The 21,841-nt window shown below is 43.7% G+C and overlaps 1 protein-coding gene across 3 annotated transcripts in view; it reads left to right on the top strand.

The window, feature by feature from the left end:
* The window catches only part of JARID2 (jumonji and AT-rich interaction domain containing 2), a 100,236-nt gene that overhangs the window by 63,313 nt on the left and 15,082 nt on the right, over positions 1-21,841 (top strand). For all 3 annotated transcript variants that reach the window (XM_027799163.2, XM_055704455.1, XM_055704454.1), the window contains 7 exons: positions 4,273-5,290; positions 9,504-10,003; positions 15,184-15,276; positions 15,714-15,832; positions 16,008-16,078; positions 16,925-17,039; positions 21,355-21,460. In XM_027799163.2, coding sequence (XP_027654964.1) covers positions 4,273-5,290; positions 9,504-10,003; positions 15,184-15,276; positions 15,714-15,832; positions 16,008-16,078; positions 16,925-17,039; positions 21,355-21,460 — 2,022 coding nt within the window. The remainder of the gene's footprint in view (positions 1-4,272; positions 5,291-9,503; positions 10,004-15,183; positions 15,277-15,713; positions 15,833-16,007; positions 16,079-16,924; positions 17,040-21,354; positions 21,461-21,841) is intronic.

Below are 21,841 nucleotides of genomic sequence, written 5' to 3'. Positions count from 1 at the left end.
GATGGTCTTGAGGAAGTTGGCAGGGGTGTTTGTTTCTTGTGGGGTCTCCTCAGTTAGCAACCAGAGAGAAATAAGTGAACTCCTTATGGTATTCTCAAAGCCAGATGTTCTCTACTTCAAGTGCTGTTCATCATTGGAGTAATCACTTGGTTTGAATACAAACTCAGAATAATGTGCTTATAATTTAAGATTGGAGGTTAGATAGCCAAAGCTTATATACCTGTTCAGTTCAAGATTTGGTCCCGAGAGATCTAAGCCCTCGTGTGGAGGTATTCTAACAACTTTAAACAATTGTGATAAGTTGCTGTTTTCTTGATGAATTCAGTTTTGCAGAGTTTTGTATCTTGGCAGTTTTAATTCTGTCCTAAAGCTGATGAGGCTGATGGTGTGTTTTCCTTTGAAATACAGGAGCTGTGGGATTCTGCCTTTCTCCACAAGCACTTTCTCCGTGACTGTGTTTTGTCCTTAGGCCCTGTGCCACCACCCCTTGCTGAAGGAGTGCCCCAGGTGGCCCTTCAGGCTTCTGGTCACAACTTCCTCAGAAAAAAATCACTGGAAGGCTGGAGCGATAAGACGCCTCCTCGCAGCCTGACTGCTTGCTCTGAGGTATAGCTGTGGCCTCCTTGAAACCTTCTGGTAGAGGAGACTCCACAACAGCCATTGACAGCTTCTTCCAGCGTTTTCCTTTTCTGCTACTGAGCATGTTTTCCTAGTTGTGCCTTGGATCATTGTTGTAGTCCACTAAAGGGTTTTTTTTCCTCCTGCTTTTCCCAGTGAACATGGAAAAAGCAGTTACTGTCTCTTTTCAGAGGAGCTCCTTATGAATCGAAGACTGCTACAGAGTTCTCCCATAGGCTTCTCTTTCAGACCAAATAAGCTCAGCTCTCTTGGCTTTTCAGTAGAGATCATTTTTTCCAACTACTTGAGCGCTTTGTGCTCCTTTAGACTTACTCCACTGTCTGAAGTTTTTTCAAAGTGTGGGCCCAGTGCTGGGTCCAGCCCTGGTCAGGGAGGCCGGTGCTTTCCCGTCCCTTGCATTCACCGTTCTGAATTCATAATAGGTCTTGGAAAGTGACTTGCGTGCTTTGTACTACGGTTGTGTTTTGCATCTCGCTGTGGTCCCCAGATGTTATCTCCTCCCTCCCCTACATGCATTTGATTTGTCCTTCCTAAAAGTAGTGCTTCCTCAAATTGTAGAAATGTTCTGAAATAAGTTCTTCAAGATTGCCTTTGATTTGGACCTTGTCTCCAGAGGGCTTATTACAGCCCCTTCCAGGTGTGTGTCACTGAGAAATTTTATGATAATCCAAGTTACTGATGGAAGTACTTGGTAGAGCCAAGGCCAAGACAAGTCCCTGCAGAAAGTCACCTGAAATGCTCTCCAAGGATGGCAGTGAACGATGACAACAGTAACTTCTCTTGAGGGTGGCTTTATTTAATCCCTTGTGAAGCGCTTTAGAGTAATTATTCATAGTAATGTCTACGACGTGTCTCATGAGCTTGTTTAACGGAATGCCATGTGGCACAGTGGAAGCCCTGCTGAAACAGAGGTGTTTCTTTACCTGCTCAGCCAGCAGTCTACCAGAAGATGATTAAATAAGCTTGATGTGCTATTTTGGCAAAACTATGGGTAGGATTTTTTGTTTTGCTTGTATTCTTTTTTTTTTTTTTGACATTATCTTACTATTGTTTGTGTATTTACAAAATAACTTTTTGATAGTTTGTTCCAGAATGATTTTATGGTTTGAAGTTAGACTTTGCCTGCCCTCAGCTTATTTCCAAGAGCCATGCCCTAAGGTTATCTAGGTACATTTTAGCTTACTGGGGTTTACTTCCTAGCTCTTTTGCTGAAATTGCTTATGTTATGTATCTGGTTGGTTATGTTAGGTATCTGGTAAGCATTCAACCAGTGGTACTTTTGGTGAAGACTAATGCCAAAGAAGCACAAACACTTTAGCCAAACTTGCATTTGTTTTCCTTCCTTGTGTAGTGGTTGATCTCTGCTGTTCTTTGTCGTCTTTGTATTTTTAAGGTATTTATAATTTCTTTTCTGTTTCATTTTATGAAAGTGAAGTTTTTTTAGCTCCTTGGCTTTTCTGATTTTACGCATGCCTGCTTTTGCTGTTGTTGCATAGTTGCTCTTAGTCACATAATCACGTTTCCACTTTTTTACTGTGATTCTCTTCTAATTTTCCAGTCATTAGAGGACTGTGTGAAAGGCATAATGGCCTGTGTTTTCTGCCATTCCTCTGAGTGGGAATTGCTTTGCTTTGGGGTGGGTTTTTTTTGCTGTTTGTTTTGTTTGCCTTTTTTTTTTTTTTTAAGTCTTTGTCCTTTCTCTACTGTTGTCACATCTTAGAATGAAAACTCATTTCATGATCACTGTCACCCAGATCACCTTTCCTTTCTAGTTCTCAATCAATTCTTCTCTATTAGTCTAGGTGAAATCTGTAATCGATGTTCTTGGCTATTTATAAAGCCAGAGATGTTGACTGCTGCAGGCAAGAGGCAGTGTCTTAGCAGCTCTACCCCGGTCTGCTCTGCAGCATGAAAAAGGGCTGTAAAAGTCAAACCTAAGCCTCCATTTCAAATGCAGAGTACTGCCTGAATTTCAAGGAAAATGGGTAAACGAATTTCTCTTAGCAAGTGTTTGCTTTCAAGATGATATCTCATATGTCTTTGGAAAGCTCAAGGTAAAAACTGGTGTCATCAGTTAACTGGATTTTCCTTAACTGTTTTTCTACCTTGGAAGCACAGGAAGGACAGGAATATGGATGGGTTTTAAAAGCATGTCATTCCTGCTCCAGCTTCTGGAGCACAAAGGAGAAAATGCACACAGTGAACGTGTGTTGTACACATACATGTGTGTGTACACAGAATGCCCACGTTCCAGTTCCTCTTCTGCAAGTCACTTAATGCAGGACCATAGCGTGATCTTTTCAGTCTCTATTTGATCCCTGTTTTATAACAGTTTATCCTTACTTTATAAGTGAAGACAATTCTTGCATTTCTATGGGGGAAGCTTCCATAGTTACGAATTTGGCAAGGAATTTGAAATCCCACAGGGAAGTATTATAACTTTGCAGGAATGGTGTTATTCACCTGAGTGCTGATGAGGGCTGATTGTACTATATGCTTTCCCTTTGAGCACTTTAATCAAAACGATCCTGATTTTTGGATATGTTTGTCAATTTTGGGGTATCTTTTTCTGCATTTACAGTAGTTTAAGGAGGTGAGAAGGCAGTGTTTAAACCTCAAACAAATTTCAGCATTTAAACTTGGACTTCATTTTCTTCGTAGTGGAGCTTAGCTTTGACAGTGCTGAGCTGTAACAATTCCCTTCGAAGCTGAGGGTTGTTTTCAGTGCTTAACACGTCTTACAGTGAAAGTACAAATTCTAGTTTCATAGCTGGGTTTAAATGTCTAACAGGAAGCAGTGGAGTCTAGCAATTTCAAGTTGCAATGACATTTTAGTGGGTGATGAATATGATCTAATAAATGTGTGTCAGCAAAACTGCTCAGATATCAAACTTTCAAAAAATGCATTGAACTGCTGTATGCATTTTTATTTCAAATTAATAACTTCAGGAACAAGATGCCTCCCAAGATTTTATATATGTGATAGACTGGATTCTTCATGGTTGTCCTGATCTGTTAGATGCATAATGTGTTCAATATTTCTTTTTATATGTGTGTATGTATAGACAGAGGTTTAGTTTCAATCTCAGTGTGTGTTTTTTGCAAGATATGTCCATTCCAGTTTGAGTAGATAGTATACGCTGGCTAGTTTGTCTGCTAAGAAGTATTAAACTGTGTGTGCACTTAAGGGAAGTTGGGTGGGAGAGAGGTGGTGCCTGAGGGCCAGAAAAGAATGTAATGAAAGTGTTAGTTTGTAAATCGGGCTACCTGTGTTTTGTGGTACCGTGACAGGCTTTCAGGCAGACAGGGAAGAGGGGGTGGTGCAAGGGAGCTCACCCTGAATGCCAGAGGCTTCGTACCCTCCAAAATTGGCTATGTGGGGACTCTTCAGTTTGTTTTTTAAAAAAAACACAACAGTTCTCTTGTACTTGTTTATTATAAATGCCCAGTCCCTCCTCTTGCCTGGGTGGAAACTGTTATATGAGGATTGTACAAAGGGGCCAGGAGTCAGGACTGCAGAGTATGGTTGTCCAGCGACTGGAATGCCGTGGCTGAGTGGTAATGTTATTAATTTACTTTTCTGTTTTCTTTTTCCTTCCTTCTGCTCCCCGTGCGACACTCCTGGTATTGCAGGTTTCTAAAGTCAATGGAATCACTCGAATGTCATCTCCGAGTGCAAATGCAGCCAGTGCCAAAAAGATGAGAGAGGTCAGACCTTCACCGTCCAAAACTGTGAAGTACACTGCAACAGTGACAAAGGGAACTGTCACATACACCAAAGCCAAGAAAGAACTGGTCAAGGAAACCAAACTAAATCACCACAAACCCAGTTCACCTGTCAACCACACAATCTCAGGGAAAATAGAAAGTAGCAATGCAAAAACCCGCAAACAGGTGCTATCCCTTGGAGCATCCAAGTCTAACAATGCCGCTGTTAATGGTGTAAAAGTCAATGGCAAGTTGAACCAAAAGACATGCACTAAGGAGGTGGGGAGACAGTTAAGGGAGGGGCTGCGCAATTCGAAGAGGAGGCTGGAAGAGACGAATCACATAGACAAAATACAGTCGCCCACCAAGAGAATGAAAGGGGCCATCAACTTGGCAGAAGCTGCCAGCAAAAAGGCAGCCGTAGAAAAGCCTTTGCTGAATGGACACCTTAAAAAGGAAGTGCCAGAGAAGAGTTTGGAAAGAAATAGGCCGAAAAGAGCCACTGCTGGAAAGAGTACGCCAGGGAAACAAGCACATGGCAAAACTGAAAATGCCTCCTGTGAAAATCGTTCTACCTCTCAAGCGGAGTCCTTGCACAAGCCACAAGACTCAATGGGAAAGCACGAAAAGGGCAGTAGTAAGTCTGGGTGGGGGATGCTGGGGGAGATTCCCATCCTTAGGCCCTCCACCAAGGAATTTCATGACCCACTGATATACATTGAGTCAGTCCGAGCTCAGGTAGAGAAGTATGGGATGTGCAGGGTGATTCCTCCTCCAGACTGGAGACCTGAGTGCAAGCTAAATGATGAAATGCGGTTTGTGACACAGATTCAGCACATACACAAGCTAGGCAGGCGCTGGGGACCCAACGTGCAGCGGCTGGCCTGTATCAAGAAGCACCTCAAATCTCAGGGCATTACCATGGACGAACTCCCACTCATAGGTAAGGGCTGTGGTTTCATTGGCCTTTTGCCGCTGCTTGTTAGTGTCCGTATACAACTTTATGCTCCGTTTGCCTTTATGCTTAACCGAACCCCTGTTCAATTAATGCTGCAGAGCTCTGGGTCTCTCTCTTTATCCATTGGTCAGGCACGATGCAGGTAGGTTGTCGGAGAGCTTTCCAGAGAGACTTTATATCGCCACTTTCCTCCGGCCTGCTCTTCATTTCACCCGGGAAAAAAAACAACGTGGTGTGGTGTCTTGGTCTCCAGATTTCACGATCTTCTCCTTTCCCTGCTGTTTATTTTTGTAGGTAGTACAACTACAGATATCGATACCTGTATTTTATTCAATGTTTTTAAATGTTGCTTCAGAATATCTTTTGGACCTTTCCAAAGATGTTTTCCAAAGAGGTTGCAGTGCTGCCAAGCTTTAATACAAATCTCCCCCCACCTTCCTTTAAAAGCATTTAACCAAGGGGAAAAAAAATATCTCAGAACTGACTTCTGTTTGGGTACTCAGACACTTAAAATCACAAATTTGCAGTGACCTGCTGACATTTAACAACCATTAAGTGTCAAGAATAGGCAGTAAAATGTAGTTGATTGCAAAATGGAGGTTTCATTATTTCTCCCAGCAGGTGTCTGCCAGGGCTAATGCCTGAGTGAGAATCACTTATTTAACAGAATTCTTGGTTTATGGTCTGCTGTCAAATATGACACGTGACAAAAATGTGACAATAGTTTGTAAAAACATGACAACAGCAGCATACAAATGAACTGTTGAATGACCCACCTCCATCTGTACTGCCTCAGCAGCCATGACATAGTAACAAACTTGTGGTTTTAATTTTTGTGTAGCCCTTCCCTTTGTTTTTGATGTGTTTCGAGTCGGAGCTTACAGGACCTGCATGTTGCAACTTGAGGCTAGAGTTTTGCCTTTGAGGCATTATCCCATCAGAGGCAGCTATCAACACTAGTTGGATTAAAGGACACACTTTTCTGTTTAAACTGTTCACAACACTTCCCACCCTCCCACCCCCCTGTGTTTTCAGACTGTATTTTATATCACATATGGTACATGAGTGAAAATGCATAAAAGAGCACAAAGAGATGGCAGAGTTTATGGTGAACTGATGCAGGGCACAGCAGAGAAATGACAGAATTTAAGGAGGAGGAATGAGGGTTAGTGCTCTGTTGCAATAGCCATGCAAAAATGTTCAAGGAAATCTGAAAATTAAAATCACTCAAGCAGCAATAAGTGAACATTTTGTATGCCTAATGTATGCAATGGTTGTATGCTAATAGAGAAGAACAACAAATTAAATTTACATTGGCAAGAGAGAGAAGAAAATGTGCACGACAGCCCGATTAACGCTCCTGGAACAATGTTAACTTTTTAATGAAATACCTTAACTCAGCATTAAGATGGCATTACTGTTAATTATTTGTATTATTTAAGCACCTAAGAGCCTAATTAATAGACAAGGATTCTATTCTGCTGGGTGCCATATAACCAGAGTAAACAGTGGTCTCTTAAAAAATTTGCATTCCATGTATCCTTTCTGCAGTTAATTTCCTACCTGTCTTGTGTTTAAAATTAAAAACAAAATGGAGAAAAGAAGCTTGAGATCATCAGTGTACAACGATGAGAAATCTCTTGATTCCAGCAGGAAAAATATAAAATAATCTGGTGTTAAGTGCAGACTTATTTAAGTCGACACGCATACATGTCCCTCCTTTCATGGCCAAATCACATTTTCATTGAAGTAAGTGGGAGTTTTGCCAACAACTTGTGTAGTGCCAGCATTTGGTATTAAATGCATACCTGAAGATTTAGGCTATTTTTTTTTTAAATGAGCTTGCTCACTAGGCAGTTTAAAAATATTTCCAACTTAGTGAAATTAAGATAATTTTAAAAAGAAATTCAACACCTTCTGCATAACATCTGCCAGTTCTCTTGTTTAAGCCATTTTGCTATAGGTGCTTATAAATGGAGTTAAAACTCTTCCCCCCACCCCCACCCCCCTTCAGCCTTTCAAGGAAAGTTTAAGCCACAAGCTTAGGTCAATCCTGGAAAACATCAGGCTGAGATATAAATGCTTCCAAAAGTTATGACTGTGTGAAATGGAATTATAATTGAGACCACTTTGTAAACCTTAGCTGTAGCTGGCCCTGTGGAGGATCTGCCAGATTCGCGAGGCTCCGACTGAATGATGTGCTACTTGAGCCGTAGTATTGCCGAGTGATTATGAGCAACCATTCCGTGATGCGGGAAAAAAATCGCATTTCTTAAATAGCTCATAAACAGTATTGAAACTAGAGCCTTGAGCTGGGTGTGGACTATTTGTCCCACTGGAGAACACATATAATGTTAAACCTGGACCACACTTCTTTCAAGGTTGGGAATATATTACTCTGGTTTTTGTAGGTCGCTGAATCTATTGGGATGGAAAGCCATCTTGAATTATGCCTTCAGCGTATTTGTGGACTGTGCATATAAAACACTAGACCAAAAAAGTAACAGCCTGTAATAGAGGCCAGCTTGAAAGCTATTTTATGGGGAATGTTAAAGAGGAAAGAAGGAAAATCTTTTGAAAATTTTTTTGGGGTTTTGGGTTGGTTTTTTTTCCCTTTCTTTTATTATCCAGTGGTGTTTACCTTTTCTCACCTTCAAGACTTGACCATTTTGACAGCCACCCAAAAAAAGAATTACTAAATTGGATAAATTTGCTGCCCCACAGCCCTGCCTCCACCCTTGTCATATGCTGCTCAAAGCCATGCCCTTGGTTTTGGCTGCAGCCAAAATCCTGTCCCCTCTTGTCACACCTCTGCCCTGTGCAGGCTGCGCTGGCGAGCAGCCCCTGGCACTGCTCTGTGGCAGTCACAGCCCTTGTCATCCCAGAATGTCCCTCCTTGCTGGATTGGCACGAGAGGGGGAGTGAAGGGAAGAAGGAAAACTGGGAGCGCCCATGAAGTGTCCAAGATGTAGCACGGGGTAGTCTGAAAAAAGTAATAAAAGTGACACTGCATGCGCTAGCAAACAAGATGATACGACTGGCCCTTAAGATGCTCTAGCCTTGCATCCTGCAGTAAATATTTACCATAATGCTGCTTCTTGCACTTCTCTGTTGTATAACAGCATTTCTAAGTGCTCTGAAACAGCTATGGCGTAATGTTTTTTTACTCGTCTCAAAGAAAAAGGGCAAGGAGGGACAATGTGGTGGCAGCAATGTTAATGTGAGTTTGTATTAATTCTCTTTTTTCCTTCAGCAGTGTCCTCTTGAATTGTAGGTGGTCTTTGGTCCATTTCTTCCCTCTTTCTACTGATGATTTATTTCTGTGCTTTGAGAGTATTTATGATGTTTCTTTTATTGTTCCTCATCCATTTGGCTGCTTTTTATGCTGCACTTTGTATAATCCTCCATCTTTATTTTTTGTCTGGAGTGTGAAATGTGCCAGTCGTCTTAAAATGTACGAAACCATAATGGAGTATAAAATATGAATGGTCTCAAACTGGAAGGATGGTGTGCCTGGAACTTTCTAATGCAGGCGCCAACCCCAAGCAAGCCCCCTGCCTCCCTTGGTTTTTTTTAAAGGATTTTTTTACTTGTAGTGAAATTAAGGATGTTATGTGCTCCTTTTAAATACTAACTGTATTCAAATCGTTGTGCAGCCATTAGATATCTGATGGTTCATCTCCAGAAAGGATAGGTACTTGTGGGTTTGATTACCAGTACCCATCTTCGACACTTGTTTTGCTTCTTGCTGGTATAAACCAGACGTGGGACTGGTGGTGGGCAAGGGGAGGGTGGGAGCGTGTGGGTTTTTAAAGAATTGGGCAGCTCTTCTCTCCCCTTCTGCTGGGTAATGACCAGGGGAAAGACATGTGTCAGGAGATAGCTGGGGGTGGTCTGAGGAGAGAAGGGAATGAAACTCAAGGAGGAGAGCAAATTTAACCGTAAGGAAGGCTGTTGCAAATAGCAAGGTATAATCTGCTGTATGAATTAAGCTAGCAAACGAGTGGAACATGCCTGTCTTAGCAGGAGGCGTACAAAATGGGGACAATCCTGCACCGGTGCCCGGAGCCGTACAGGTGGCACATCCTGTATGTGCCCAGCCTAGTAGCATGCTTGATGTGAGCCGCCTGCAGCTTTCCTAACCTGCTCCTGTGTTTCCCTTTCCCCACCTCTGCTGCCTGGCACACGTGGACCCCAGGAGGCTGTGAGCTCGACCTGGCCTGCTTCGTCCAGCTGATCAACGAGATGGGGGGGATGCAGCAAGTGACTGACCTCAAGAAATGGAACAAGCTGGCAGACATGCTGCGCATCCCCAAAACTGCACAGGACAGGCTGGCCAAGCTGCAAGAAGCCTACTGCCAGTACTTGCTCTCCTACGACTCCCTCTCCCCCGAGGAGCACAAGAAACTGGAGAAGGAGGTCTTGCTGGAAAAGGAAATCTTGGAGAAGAGGAAAGGACCTTTGGAGGGACATTCGGAGAATGCCTACAAGTTCCATTCCTTGCCCCGGTTTGAGCCCAAAAACGGACTCATCAACGGCGTGGTTCACAAAAATGGCTTCCGCAACAAGTTGAAAGAAGTTGACGTCCCACTGAAGACGGGCAGGCGGCGGCTCTTTGCTCAGGAAAAGGAGACCACGAAGGAGGACGAGGAGGAGGAGGAGGGAGTTCTTAGCGACTTACACAAGTGTATATACAAGGTAACGAGGCGGGCTCTGCCGATTTTGTTTTGCAGAACTGATGGTGCTGTCATCTGGGTGGCATCCGGGTGCTAACCCAGCCGGCTGGGGAGAGCTGGTGGGCTGTAGTGCCACCCCCAAGGCAGCAGCGCAGCCAGCGGCTATCACAGCTGGGTGGTCTGGTGGCTTTATCCTGATCTGCCTGGCTCTTGTGGGATGTCTGGAAAAGCTGGAAGGTGTTAACTGTCGTAACAGGATGCACTGGGCTCTGCCCCTCTTCATCTCCTTGTGAGAGGTTCCCTGAATAGTTCTGTCCAATTATCCTTGCAGACAGTTTTTATTTTCATTTTCTAGTGACATTTAAAGTAATGTTCTGCTTTCTTGTTCCTCCTTCTTGCAAGTCTCTTGTTGAGTGAAGTAGCACTCCACATCAAAACTAACATCACTAAAAATACTACTACATTTGGAAAGGACAAATTGAAATGCAAACAATATTTTCATCCATGGTGCCAGATTTTGCTCAGCAGTAACTGTCACATGGACGCTCAGTCCTCCACATACCGAGTACATCCATTTGCGAAGGAATGCTGACTCTTCCACTCGCTTTTATTTGGCAGTCTCTTACCTTGGAGCAGGACTTGGCACTGCGACTTGCAGTGCAGTTTTGAGTTGTGCTGGAATGTGTAGCCGTGCTCTGAGAGAAATACAGCATTGAGTGTCTGTGCCGAGTACAGGAATGCGCTGTTCTTCCCCTTCCCATCTCACTTCCATCACCAGGAAATGAAGCCAGATAGCCCAAAGTGGCTTATTGTTAAGCTATTTAGGGACCGCATGAGCTCATGACTTGGGCTTTAAAAGCTTGCTTCAGGTTTCTTTTGCAGCCTGTTATGATTTGTCAGCCCTGAAATTCTTTAACTCAGGAGCTCTGGCCTCAATCCCACCTTTGAAAAGCAATCTTTTCGCCATGCTGCTGTTGGAGAGAAGCTTATCTAATGACAGGAATGTTTGTGAGTAGTGAAGTGGCATTTCTGTGCTTAATATCCTGTGCTTAATGATGTTAAATGAAAAATTAGATACAATTTACCATGACTGCTGTATGAACAACCTCAGGCTTAGTGGGCCAGTGCGAGTCCCAGGTTAAAGTTTAGAAGACACAAAGTAAGACCAGGATTTGTGAGCAGTATCCTAATCACGTCTAGACTAGCACAGGTAGTATAACCAGCCTGAGTCTGCTGAGCCCCAGCTCTTTACCCCAAAAGGCTGAGAGTTCCTAAATTGCTGCTGCTGCCCAAAAAGCACTGGCGGTACTGACAGCATCAGACCCTGTGTGGGTCCAGCAATACCCGGTAGAAATACTGCTGTTCCGAGCCCAGAAGCTGAGATGAGCATGGCTGGGCCTGTGGGCCAGCGCTCCCCCCAGCCACCAGAGCAGCTGCAGCACACGGAGCCACCCGACAACTCCTGGGGTTGTCCACGCGAGTGACAGCCGCTTCCCGGACACTGGGGCTTACCCGTTTGCATCCCACCCCACGCTCGTGTGTGGTGCAGACTGGGGACTGTTGTCACAGGCGATGGACCAGGGAGAAAATGGGGGGGGGAAGCAAATCTGCAGGGGGTTTCTGGAGAGATCCCTGTTGTGGAGCGCCCTGAGGGACTTACTGGGGGTCAGTCTGCGTGCAGGGAGGGGCATGTAGCATCATTTCCACAGCACTTGGCCGAAAGCCTTGTAGGACTGATGGTGAGAACTGGTTATGTCACTTAGAGCAGCTTCAAGACATAGAAATACAAAATTATGCAACAGTCTTGATTCATCAGAGTAATCCACAAGACTTGTGAAATGACTGCAGCTCATCACTAGGCTTTTTAATAAGACTGAAGGGGAGGTGGTGCTGGCTTACAGATTTAAGCAGAGGGTACTTCATGGCATTTTATGAAAGAAGAATTTTAATCCTTCATTCTCTTTTTTTCTTGAATGATGGTGTCCTTCTGTGCGTGTGTCTGTGGAGGAGGGAGTGTTCTTTACCTATTAATATGTTTCTGATAAAATCTGAAAGTTGTTTAACAGACGTGTCCTCATGTTACAGTTCCCACAGATGGAGGGATGGTAATAGTTCCTTTCTAAAACACATTGCTAATTCTAATTAAAAACAAAAAACACACACAAAACAACAACAAAAAAGCACACCCACACCCCCCCTCTTTGATAAATGCCCCTGTCCATAGATCGAGGGCTGGAGGAGAACATGCTAATCATGTGGTTGTAGTCCAGTTTAGGCCATCAAGTTTATGCTTCAGACCATGAAGGGGCCATACATTTAGGATTTCACACAGTAATTTGTGCAGTCAGCACGTGCTTGAGCTGGAACATGTTTTTAGAACGAGACATCCAGTCTTCCAGGAGCAGTTACCACCATATCGCATGTCAAGGTTAAAGTAAATCTCCTTTGTGTTCAGCTGACTTGCTGCCAGGGCTCCCAAATTATTTTCAGTGTTGCTCCTTGCCAGGCTGTAAGACCTGCTGTGCTTTTTAAGTGTGTGCTGCGGGCTGCTGCACTTGCTTTCTTTACTCCTAAATGTATGGCTTTTCTACCTCGTACAGCGTCGTCGCTTGTAAGTACGTGAAGTAAGCTGCTGTCATCAAAGCAGGATCTACTGGAAGATTTTTCACTGCTCTTCTTTCCCCAGTTTTGGCTCTGAAAATATTTGAAAATCTGTACCGGAGCTGACTGAAAACAGCATTTGTTGCCATACAGAACAAACTGCAGGCTTCTTAGCAGACCCGTTAGAGGGGCAGGCGGAAGAAAGCAGCAGTGCAAGTTGTGCCACCCCTCGCATGAAACTGCCCCAGAAGCCCCGTGCTGAGCTCTCTTCAGCCAGGGACTCGGCATTTTTGGACTCTGCTTAACAGGAGTCCTTCCTGCCTGTGACTTACTGTGAAATCTGTCTTCTGCTCATGTTTATGGTTGCTTTAATGTCTTCAGCATTCATAGTGTTGCAGCATCCTTCTCTGTGCTTTCCCTCCGCGCTCGGTGGTGGTGATGCTCTGGGTTGTCTCTCATGGCAAACATAGAGGCTATGAAGAAGGATCAAGAGAGGAAATAGGAAATTTTATTCCTTAAACCTTCCTCTGTCATATTGTCACAGCAACAGAGACCCTGCTCAGGAGCTTGAAGCTCTCGGGACGGTTGTCAAACTGCTGAGATATTTTTGAGGGCATTGAAAAGGGTATTTTAGTCTTCATCAATTTATTTTGTGTTCTGCTTAAAATGCATTTTGGATTATTTTCTGTGTTGGTATTAAAACATTTTATGAGATCCCTCAGATTAAAAAAAAACAAACCCTAACCAAACAACAAAGACAACAAAAACCCCTCAGCTGTTTATTTTATGTTACAACTGTTAGGAGACTAGAAATGTACCGAGTTCTTGATGGAGGAAGAAATGGGTATGTGCGATTTTAAAAGGCTGAACTGTTCAGTTTTTCCACTTCCTTTTTTCTTGCTTGCTGCTTATGTGAGAAATGGAAAGACATGGTTAATCTTGGAAGATGAGTCCTTACTCTTGTTTTTCTGTATAAGATGAGAGGAAGAGGCGAGTAGGTGTGCCAAGGAAGCTGCTGCAGAGCGTGTGCTGGTTTGCGAGCGGTGCAGTCTGTGCTCGGGTGTGATGACTGCTGGTGCGGGTCCCGCATTTTACAAGAGGTTTTGTTGTAAAAGGCTGCCTCAATAAATGATTCATGAGGGCATTAAAAGATGAAGGAAATTGCTTATTGTATCGCAGAGAATCCAACTCTGAAGTTTATGGGAATCAGAGGGCCCCAGACCCCGGGCATTTCACAAACTTTTTTGTTACAGCTAATTATGCTGTATTCAATTAAAAAGTGACAATGTTACAACCGTAGGGGCATGGCAAAGCGATAGACTTGGCCTCTGGGGGAAAAGCTGCTTGTATAGTTGTTTCTAGTTTACTCTTGGGCATAGTTCTTAAATAAATTCAGCAGAAGAAAAGGCTGAGGTGGTTTGGCAGATCTGTTTCATAATTGAAAAACTAGGAAGGTAATAGTCTGAGTAATAAAATGTTCATTTACATGGAGTTTTTAAGTCTGTGGTTGCTCAGATGGGCAACCAGTTGACATGATGGGAGTTAGAGGAAGGAACAGTAGATCTGGTGAGGGGTCAAAGATATTTTCACTTTCATGTTTGCATAGCAAGGCTGTGTCTGCCTGTAGTGATGCCCACAAACCAGTATGGCCCCAGCAGCTAGTGTGGTGCCTGCCAGCTCTCCTGGCTCACTGCTTCCCAGGATGTTTCTCCAGCTGTGGGGTGGAGATCGAGATAGGATTGGCCCTGTCTGGGCATACCTGTATTTCTGGGCTGAAAGGAGCAAGTGGGTTCTCGTGCCTCTGCCTTGAAAGCCTTTGAGGCCGCGTCCCAGAGCATCTGGCGTTCTAGGTATGTGTGAAAGCAGGTATCCAGAAAGTTAGTATAGCTCAGGCAGAAACCCAAGCCTCTCGCAGAGCTCCTGCAGCAGTGCCAAGAAAGAGCATGCTCATTTGGCAGTTTGACTGTGTTTTACTTTTCTCAGCCATGTAATAACAAGTCCTGGTTCCTTACATTTTATTCCAGCTTTTATTGAATTGAGCATAACTCGTTTTTGTGAGCAGGGAATTACAGCAGTCTTGGTAAACCCTGCGTTTGGCAACCCCCTTCCATCACATACAATACCAGTTTGACGTTGAACATTTCTGTGAATTTCCTGGGTTTTTTCACCTGTTTCTCTGTATAGAAAGAGCATAGCCATGGTCCTTCCATCACGTATTGGATTTGATTGTAAAATGCAGGTAGGGCTGCCAGCTGGGTCCTTTGCAACTTGTCACAGAAAGCTGGGCCATGTCTGTCGTCTGTCTTTATCAAACCTAGAGCATTGTGCTGGACAAAGCAGTATACGTGGACTTCTGGGGGCATTCCATTGGCCGCCTAGGTGGTTGGTTTGGTGATTCAATGTGATTAAATTTCTGTTGCTTTTGAGGTATTTTCCCTTAGATAAGAAACGAGCTTTAGACCCACAGTGTTCTGGAGATGTTGCCCTCTTTCCCCCTACTGTGGTCTGGGGTTGATCGCATAGAGTAAAGAGTGTGGTCAGGAGGAATGGAGGCATGTTGGGGTGGTTTTTTTTTTTCACTTTTAATTTCTTTTTCCACAGGGTAGGTCTGTTTCTTTAACAACCTTCTACCGAACAGCAAGAAACATCATGAACATGTGCTTCACAAAGGAGCCTACAGTAGCTGAAGTAGAGGTGAGGCCAGCACACAGGGTGGTAAAAGTTTTATTTCAGGGAATTGAATATGGGGATTCAGAACAGTTGACGTTCAGGCATTACCATAAACAGTTTAAAGCTGTCTAGCATGGGAGAAAAATAAATGGTTAGATGGACATGGTACTGATTCTTCCTTTTAATTTTTTTTGATGTTTTTAATAAAGGTGTTGAGGAACTGAAGGAGAGAAAGAAGTCTTAATCCGTCCTGTGCTGAAGCACAGGAGTCAAGAGGACCTAAATTCTGTCTTCCCAAACAATTGTTACTTTTATGTATTTATATTCTTACTTTTAAGTGGTGTTTTAGGTTGAATTACACTGAGGTCATGAAAGCCCTGTAAATTTCTGGGGTTTATATTTTAATGAGAGATAACTTGTTCAGTGAATTAAAAATGCATTACCACTTTCTCTTACCACAGCAAGAATATTGGCGGATAGTGGAACAGAAAGATTGCCACGTAGCAGTGCATTGTGGAAAAGTAGATACCAACACCCACGGGAGTGGCTTTCCTGTGGGAAAATCTGAACCATTTTCAAGGTAAGATCACCAAATCCTCCCGCTTTGTGGACTTGTGCTTGCTGCCCCGTTGTGCTGAGCAGAGGGGGGAGGGGGGGGGTGGGGTTTACGAGGCCAGCAGAGGAGCTTGGCACGGGGGATGTTGGCACCAGGAACGTGCACTGACGTGTCTGCATCTCTGTCACCCCTTACACAGGCATGGGTGGAACCTCACAGTCCTTCCTAATAATACAGGATCCATCCTGCGACATCTTGGTGCTGTGCCTGGTAAGGTCTCTTTCCTACGTTTCCATCGGGTCTAAGTTATCTCTAAATGTGGTGGTGTAGTCACCAAAGTCTTCTCCCTCTTTCTGGCCCCTCTGTTCGCTGGCTGACCAGGCAGACACGCAGTAGTATGTAGCAGGCGGTATTTATTTAAAGGAATGAAGGCAGGTGTACAGATAAAGAATTAACGGATAGCTGAGACCGTATACCTGGGAGGAACCAGCTGTACTCGCTGTATCTCTTTCTGCTGTTGCTGGTATCTGTGTTCTTGCTTTGTGTCAGGGTGACGAAGGACAGAGCCGTGCAGCTTCCTTCCTTGCAAACCTAAGTCTGTCGTGCTGGGCAAAGCAGCACACAAGCTTTCTAAAAGAATTGTCACGACTCCTCCAGCTGTGTATTTGCCATTGCAGCTCACTGGTAGAAACATCAGCTGAAAGCATAATTCAGTCTGCTGTGCTGGTGCTGAGCATGCACTAACCAGCTGGGAAACAGGATACCTGCTTACAAGGACGTGTACCCATGACAACGTGAAGCATCCTCCTCTGATCAGTGGTGTTGAGCTTGAATTACGGGTATTAGTAAACTCTCTACAGAATGAAATTTTTTTACAGCTGTTAGAAAACAAATATGTTCAAAGGCACTGTAATTGGCTGGTAGATACTTTGTTAGTGGAAAATGCTGAATTTGTTAAATTACTTTTCTGTGAATTATTCACTGTGGTAGGAAGACTTAAAACTTAATGGTCAGCTCGTGGGTAGAACAAGTTTTTCAACTGAAATGTCCCCTCAAACTATCTTTTAATTAGAAACTGCAGTTACTCAAAACTCCTTTTCAATCTTTTTGTTTTAGGAGTGACAATTCCTTGGCTAAATATTGGCATGGTCTTTTCTACCTCATGCTGGTCTCGAGACCAAAATCACCTTCCATACATTGACTACTTACACACTGGTGCTGATTGCATTTGGTAGGTATTCCTGTGTTTGGTTTCCTTTGCGTTCACCGCAGTGGCTGGCTGGAGGCTGTGTTAGCAGCAGCTCGTGTAGTGCCTTTTGTGGGAGTGAATCTCACTAGAGAAGGTCCGGTGCGTGTGGTTACGGTTTTAATGGGGAAATGTAATATAAACTGAAGTCATGAAACACCCTTTCCTGGAAGGAAAGTTTCACGTTTATCTTCCACGCTCTCTTCAAAGGTATTTAGCAATAAACTGTTTCTGCCTTGACGTAGGCTTTTATCCGTGGAAAGTTTTCATGACATAGAAGCCAGGTGACAGCTAGCCAAGGCAGGCTTTCCTTAGGCTGACGAGGACACTTGTCAGCTAGCTCCGTATTGCCACTTGTAAAGTAATTGAATCCATGCTCTGACTGAATAGGCACTGCTTTCTTCGTTTATGCAAAACATTTTGAACTCTGTATCTACCAGGTCCCTAGTATTTACTCCTGTACAATTTTTGTAAAAAATTATCACATGATAATAATTTTTAATAGGATTACACGTCACTTTAGTGTCTCTATGTGGGCATCAGCAGTTAGTTGCTAGCTGCAGTTCATATTTTGTAGAATCGTGCAAATAGAGTTAATACTCAGCTTAAAAATGGTTTTTTGAACATAGTGAATCCTTCCCGAGTTCAGTGCGTACATACTACTGTAGATGATGAGTTAGATTGCAATGGAAGTACAACAGCTGATGGAGGGATTAGAGGAAGCAGGTGCTGCTGGCATGTCATGTGCCTTTCTGACAGCTTCTTGTGATACTGGTGTTACTGCCCAAGAGGATCATCAGTGAGAGCAATGAATGATAAGCAGTGTAGCTGTGGTTCTTGATCAGAGGAAATGCAATAAACAGAGAAGAAAAGTACTTAAATGGTGCCTCGGTGTGAAGGTGAGAAGCTGGTTCCCTTTCAGCAGTTCCAGCAGTTCCTCTCTTGAACACTGAACTACTGGAGCCCTTGGCTCCTCAGTGGTGTGCCAGGGGAAGGCCCTCAGGGCCCCCTTTGCACCCAGAAGTCCCCATGGTGGCAGTGGCAGTGTCAGCTGCTCTTCATTCATGTGCAAAGTGTGTACTGGTGCCGTTACCTTTAATGTTTCTCAGCTGCTGATGGTGCAAGGGGTGCTGACCCAGCTGTCACTGGGAAAGTACACAGCCCAGAAAAAAAGGCTTTGAAATCCTGGCGGAAACCATTAAAGCAGGAGCTCATCTCTAAATATTTAAGTTGGAGAAATACTCTGTGTGTGATCATACCAGGGGGTAAAGGTACACACTGGATTATGCTGCAGACCCGGGAGTTTGTCAGTTTCTGTCATTGGCATTTCATGGCTCTTCTCCCTCTTCCGTGAATCAGTAATCTTTTATGATAATATACTATCAGGACAAAATGCTGAGCAAGCTCCATTGTCCTCAACCTTAGGTGAGTCTGTTTCTCTCTATGACATTCATCTACTCTTAAATGACAGTAAATTCCAAACAGAAGGCATTGAGGAATCCCCTAATTAAGTTCTGAGGCCACTCTTCATACTGTGCCTGTCAAAGCATGCGCCTTTTGGGATTGAACAGGCTTGAATGCAGCCAGCCAAAGTTTTAGGAAAGCTACTGTTCCTGTTTTTCCAAGCTGAGAAGAATAAAACCAAAGAAGCCATTTGCTTTTTCTTGATGGGCTTACTTATACGTGGAAGGACATAGCTTCAGGTGTAGTTGGGATGATTGCCTTCATGAAACACGGTGAGTAAGCCGGAATAACTCATAAGAAGGAAGAAGTGCAACTCCTTTGTCTGTAAAAGCTTATTCTTCATCAAGGCGGCCAGGCTGAATTGTCAGGCTAGTATTCATTATTAACTCATTACAACTTTTAATACTGCAATAAAGTATCCAACTTTATGGAGGAAGAGATGAATTTAATAACTCTCAGCCTGACATAATACCTGGAGTAGCCCTGACAGCATTGCTTTCAGTGGCTGCTTCAGTGATACGAAGGCAGGCCACTGGGCACCAAAGCTCTCCTCTGTCTTGTGAAGTCCACCCAGCATCCCCGAGTCTTCTCTTCCAGGGACAGATCCCTGTGGTACTAAAATCAGTGGTGCTTCATTTACCTGCAGATTGCTCAGGTCACTCTCTAATCTCTCAGGTTTTACCTCCTGAACAGTAAGTGGGAGAACTCAATTTGCATGCAGGGCAGGTCAGTGACCTAACCTTTTTATTCTGGGAGGGGTGTCCTCAGTGCCCGTTAAAAGAGAGAAGAAAGCCTTGTTCTTCCCCAGACACTCAGAAGTCTATACCGGCTGCTCACTTCCCATTTTTATAGGTACATCAAGAATTGCAAATTAGTGAAATTGCAGTGTATACCACAGTTGCAAAGTATCCCCAATTCTCCTCAGTCCTGCCAGCAGTCCGATAGTCCCATGCACTCCTGCGCTGCCTCCCCTCCTCACACATCCTTCCCATGGTTTTTCCTGGTCCCGTCTCCGGAGGGACTGCATGCTTGAATATTTTGGCTGTTCCAGCTATATTTTCTGACTTTAAAAGGGAGGAGTGGGCTCTGCCATATTCTGGGTTGGAATGTGAAATATTTCCATCACTGTTTAAAATCTGTGATCACAGTGTAACTGGAGTAATATGCTACACACATGGAGTGTTCTGAAACTGTCACTGTTAGGAACACAGGTACTACAAAGTATTTGATACATGGCATGCATATAAAATTGCTGTTGGGACTTGATCCTTATCAAGATGTAGTTCTTGCACTTCAGCACTCTGTAACCCTAGGATTTCTTAGCAAGGTCCTGTTCATTGTCAACAGAGATGTAAGGAGTCAGTCTGTGTAAACCTGGGCAAACAGGTTTATCCGTCATCTCTTCGTTCTTGACTTGAAGTTCAACAAAGACAAATCAAAGTTATCATCAGTATGGTGAAGAGTAAGGAAATAGTCAAATCATAGGAAGTACAGCCTCCTACGGCCTGCAGGGTAACTCTGTATGATGCATACAGAATTAATATTCCTGCACATTGTAAGTAAATACCCTAACAAGGTCTATAAGGCCAGCAGAACACTTGATGAAATTGATGGAGGGACCAATGAGTGAAGAGTGAACTGTACCCTTTGCCCCAAATCTTTCCAGATTCATTCTCTTGTCGCCAGGTTTGGAAAAAGGGCTCCGAGTGTGTGTGTGTGTCTGGTGTTGGGGGCAGATGGGCTTCAGGTTGAGGTCTCATTGCTTGAAGTGAACTGGCAAGGCGTGATAAACCTGGGGATGCTTTTTACTTGCCTGAGCATAACAAATCCAAATAAAGTAATGTCACACATAAAGCATAGCACGGCAGCATCTCCAGGTTTGGGAATCCCAGGATTTGCATTGTTTTTCTTACCAAGCTGCACCGCTCAGTTCACAGTTGTCAGGTACCAGCTACTAGACCTTGGGAAGAGGTGTCTTCTGGGTGGACATGAACCGTTACCCTTCTGGCGGGGTGCAATCAAGAGTAGCAGCCAGTTGTCACTGTATCACCTCCCTGCATCCAGCAAAACAGCAGTTCCCTGGATGTGTGAAGCCAAGACCTGAGACTCTCTGTTCTTTCTTGTCACTTCTGCCTAGGGAGCATGCTGCTGGCAGTGAGCACAGAGAGGACAGCTGCCTCCTTGGCTGCTAAAGGAGAGGAGGATGTGCAGCTCGGCACATACCCAGCAGAGTTTTAAATCTCTCCTGCTGCTTTGGCTGCTCTTAGTCAGGTCTTTCTTTTCTTGCAAGGGAGAGGAGGGATGTGGGATTTGGTTAGTAAGCAAAGCAAGAAGGTCTTAGGCTACTTTGTGTGCTAACAGTAAAGGTGACTTGTGGTTTCCTGGTTGTTACAAACAGAAAACATTATTAAATATAAAGATCCTTTGGTTGATGCACAGTAATAAATACAACCATTTACAATAAAGATAACAGAACATACATTGGTGCTCACAAGATGCAAGCTTCTGCCCAAAAATAGCTGTTTTGGTGCCATTAGAATAATCATCATTCTGTTGCTGATGTCTCTCCTCTGATTGTACAGAGCACTGAGTTTTCACATTTCTGTTTTGGGGATATTGTGTCCTTTGGCATCTAGTGAACGCCATCAGACTGAGTCTAAATAAACAGCTTTCTACGAAACCTCAGCATTTCACCAAAAAGATCTGTGTGGGAAAGCCTGTGTTTAATTTCTTTCTTTTAATGAATGCCCTGGTCTGAATTGCCTGTTCCTGTGTAGCTGTGGCCCGTTATTTACTCCACAGTAAATCTTTCTCTTTTCCTCTGATGAAACAACAGGTATTGCATTCCTGCTGCGGAGGAGAACAAACTTGATGATGTGGTACATACCCTGCTGCAAGCCAATGGCACTCCAGGGCTGGAAATGCTTGAAAGTAATGTAATGGTAGGTTATAACACTGGGAGAGGTATTCCCATCCGAGAACCCAAGGCTGGTTGCTTGGGGATTTATTTTGGATTTGTATTGTACTACCATGCTGCAGAGGCTGTTGTTAAAATCTGGCTACTTTCTGCTTGCAGTGTTTACCCCTGTGGCATTTTTCTAACAAGGCTCACATGTTGAAATAAAAATAAATGTGACAGTGCAATAAATGTCCATTTTTAATACTGTCCATAATGTATTTAACCTCACAAAGGGAGTGTTTTATAATCAATTATCTGCCATGATTGACATTTTATGATGCCAGCATGGATATGAGAAGCCTAATACTTCAAAGGATTTCAAAGTATATTTGGCTCTCTTCTATATTTTGTGGATAACAATTTC

This window comes from Falco cherrug, chromosome 3, assembly GCF_023634085.1.
Source record: "Falco cherrug isolate bFalChe1 chromosome 3, bFalChe1.pri, whole genome shotgun sequence".
Classification (NCBI taxonomy): domain Eukaryota; kingdom Metazoa; phylum Chordata; class Aves; order Falconiformes; family Falconidae; genus Falco; species Falco cherrug.
This window is presented reverse-complemented; position numbering and strand designations above follow the sequence as displayed.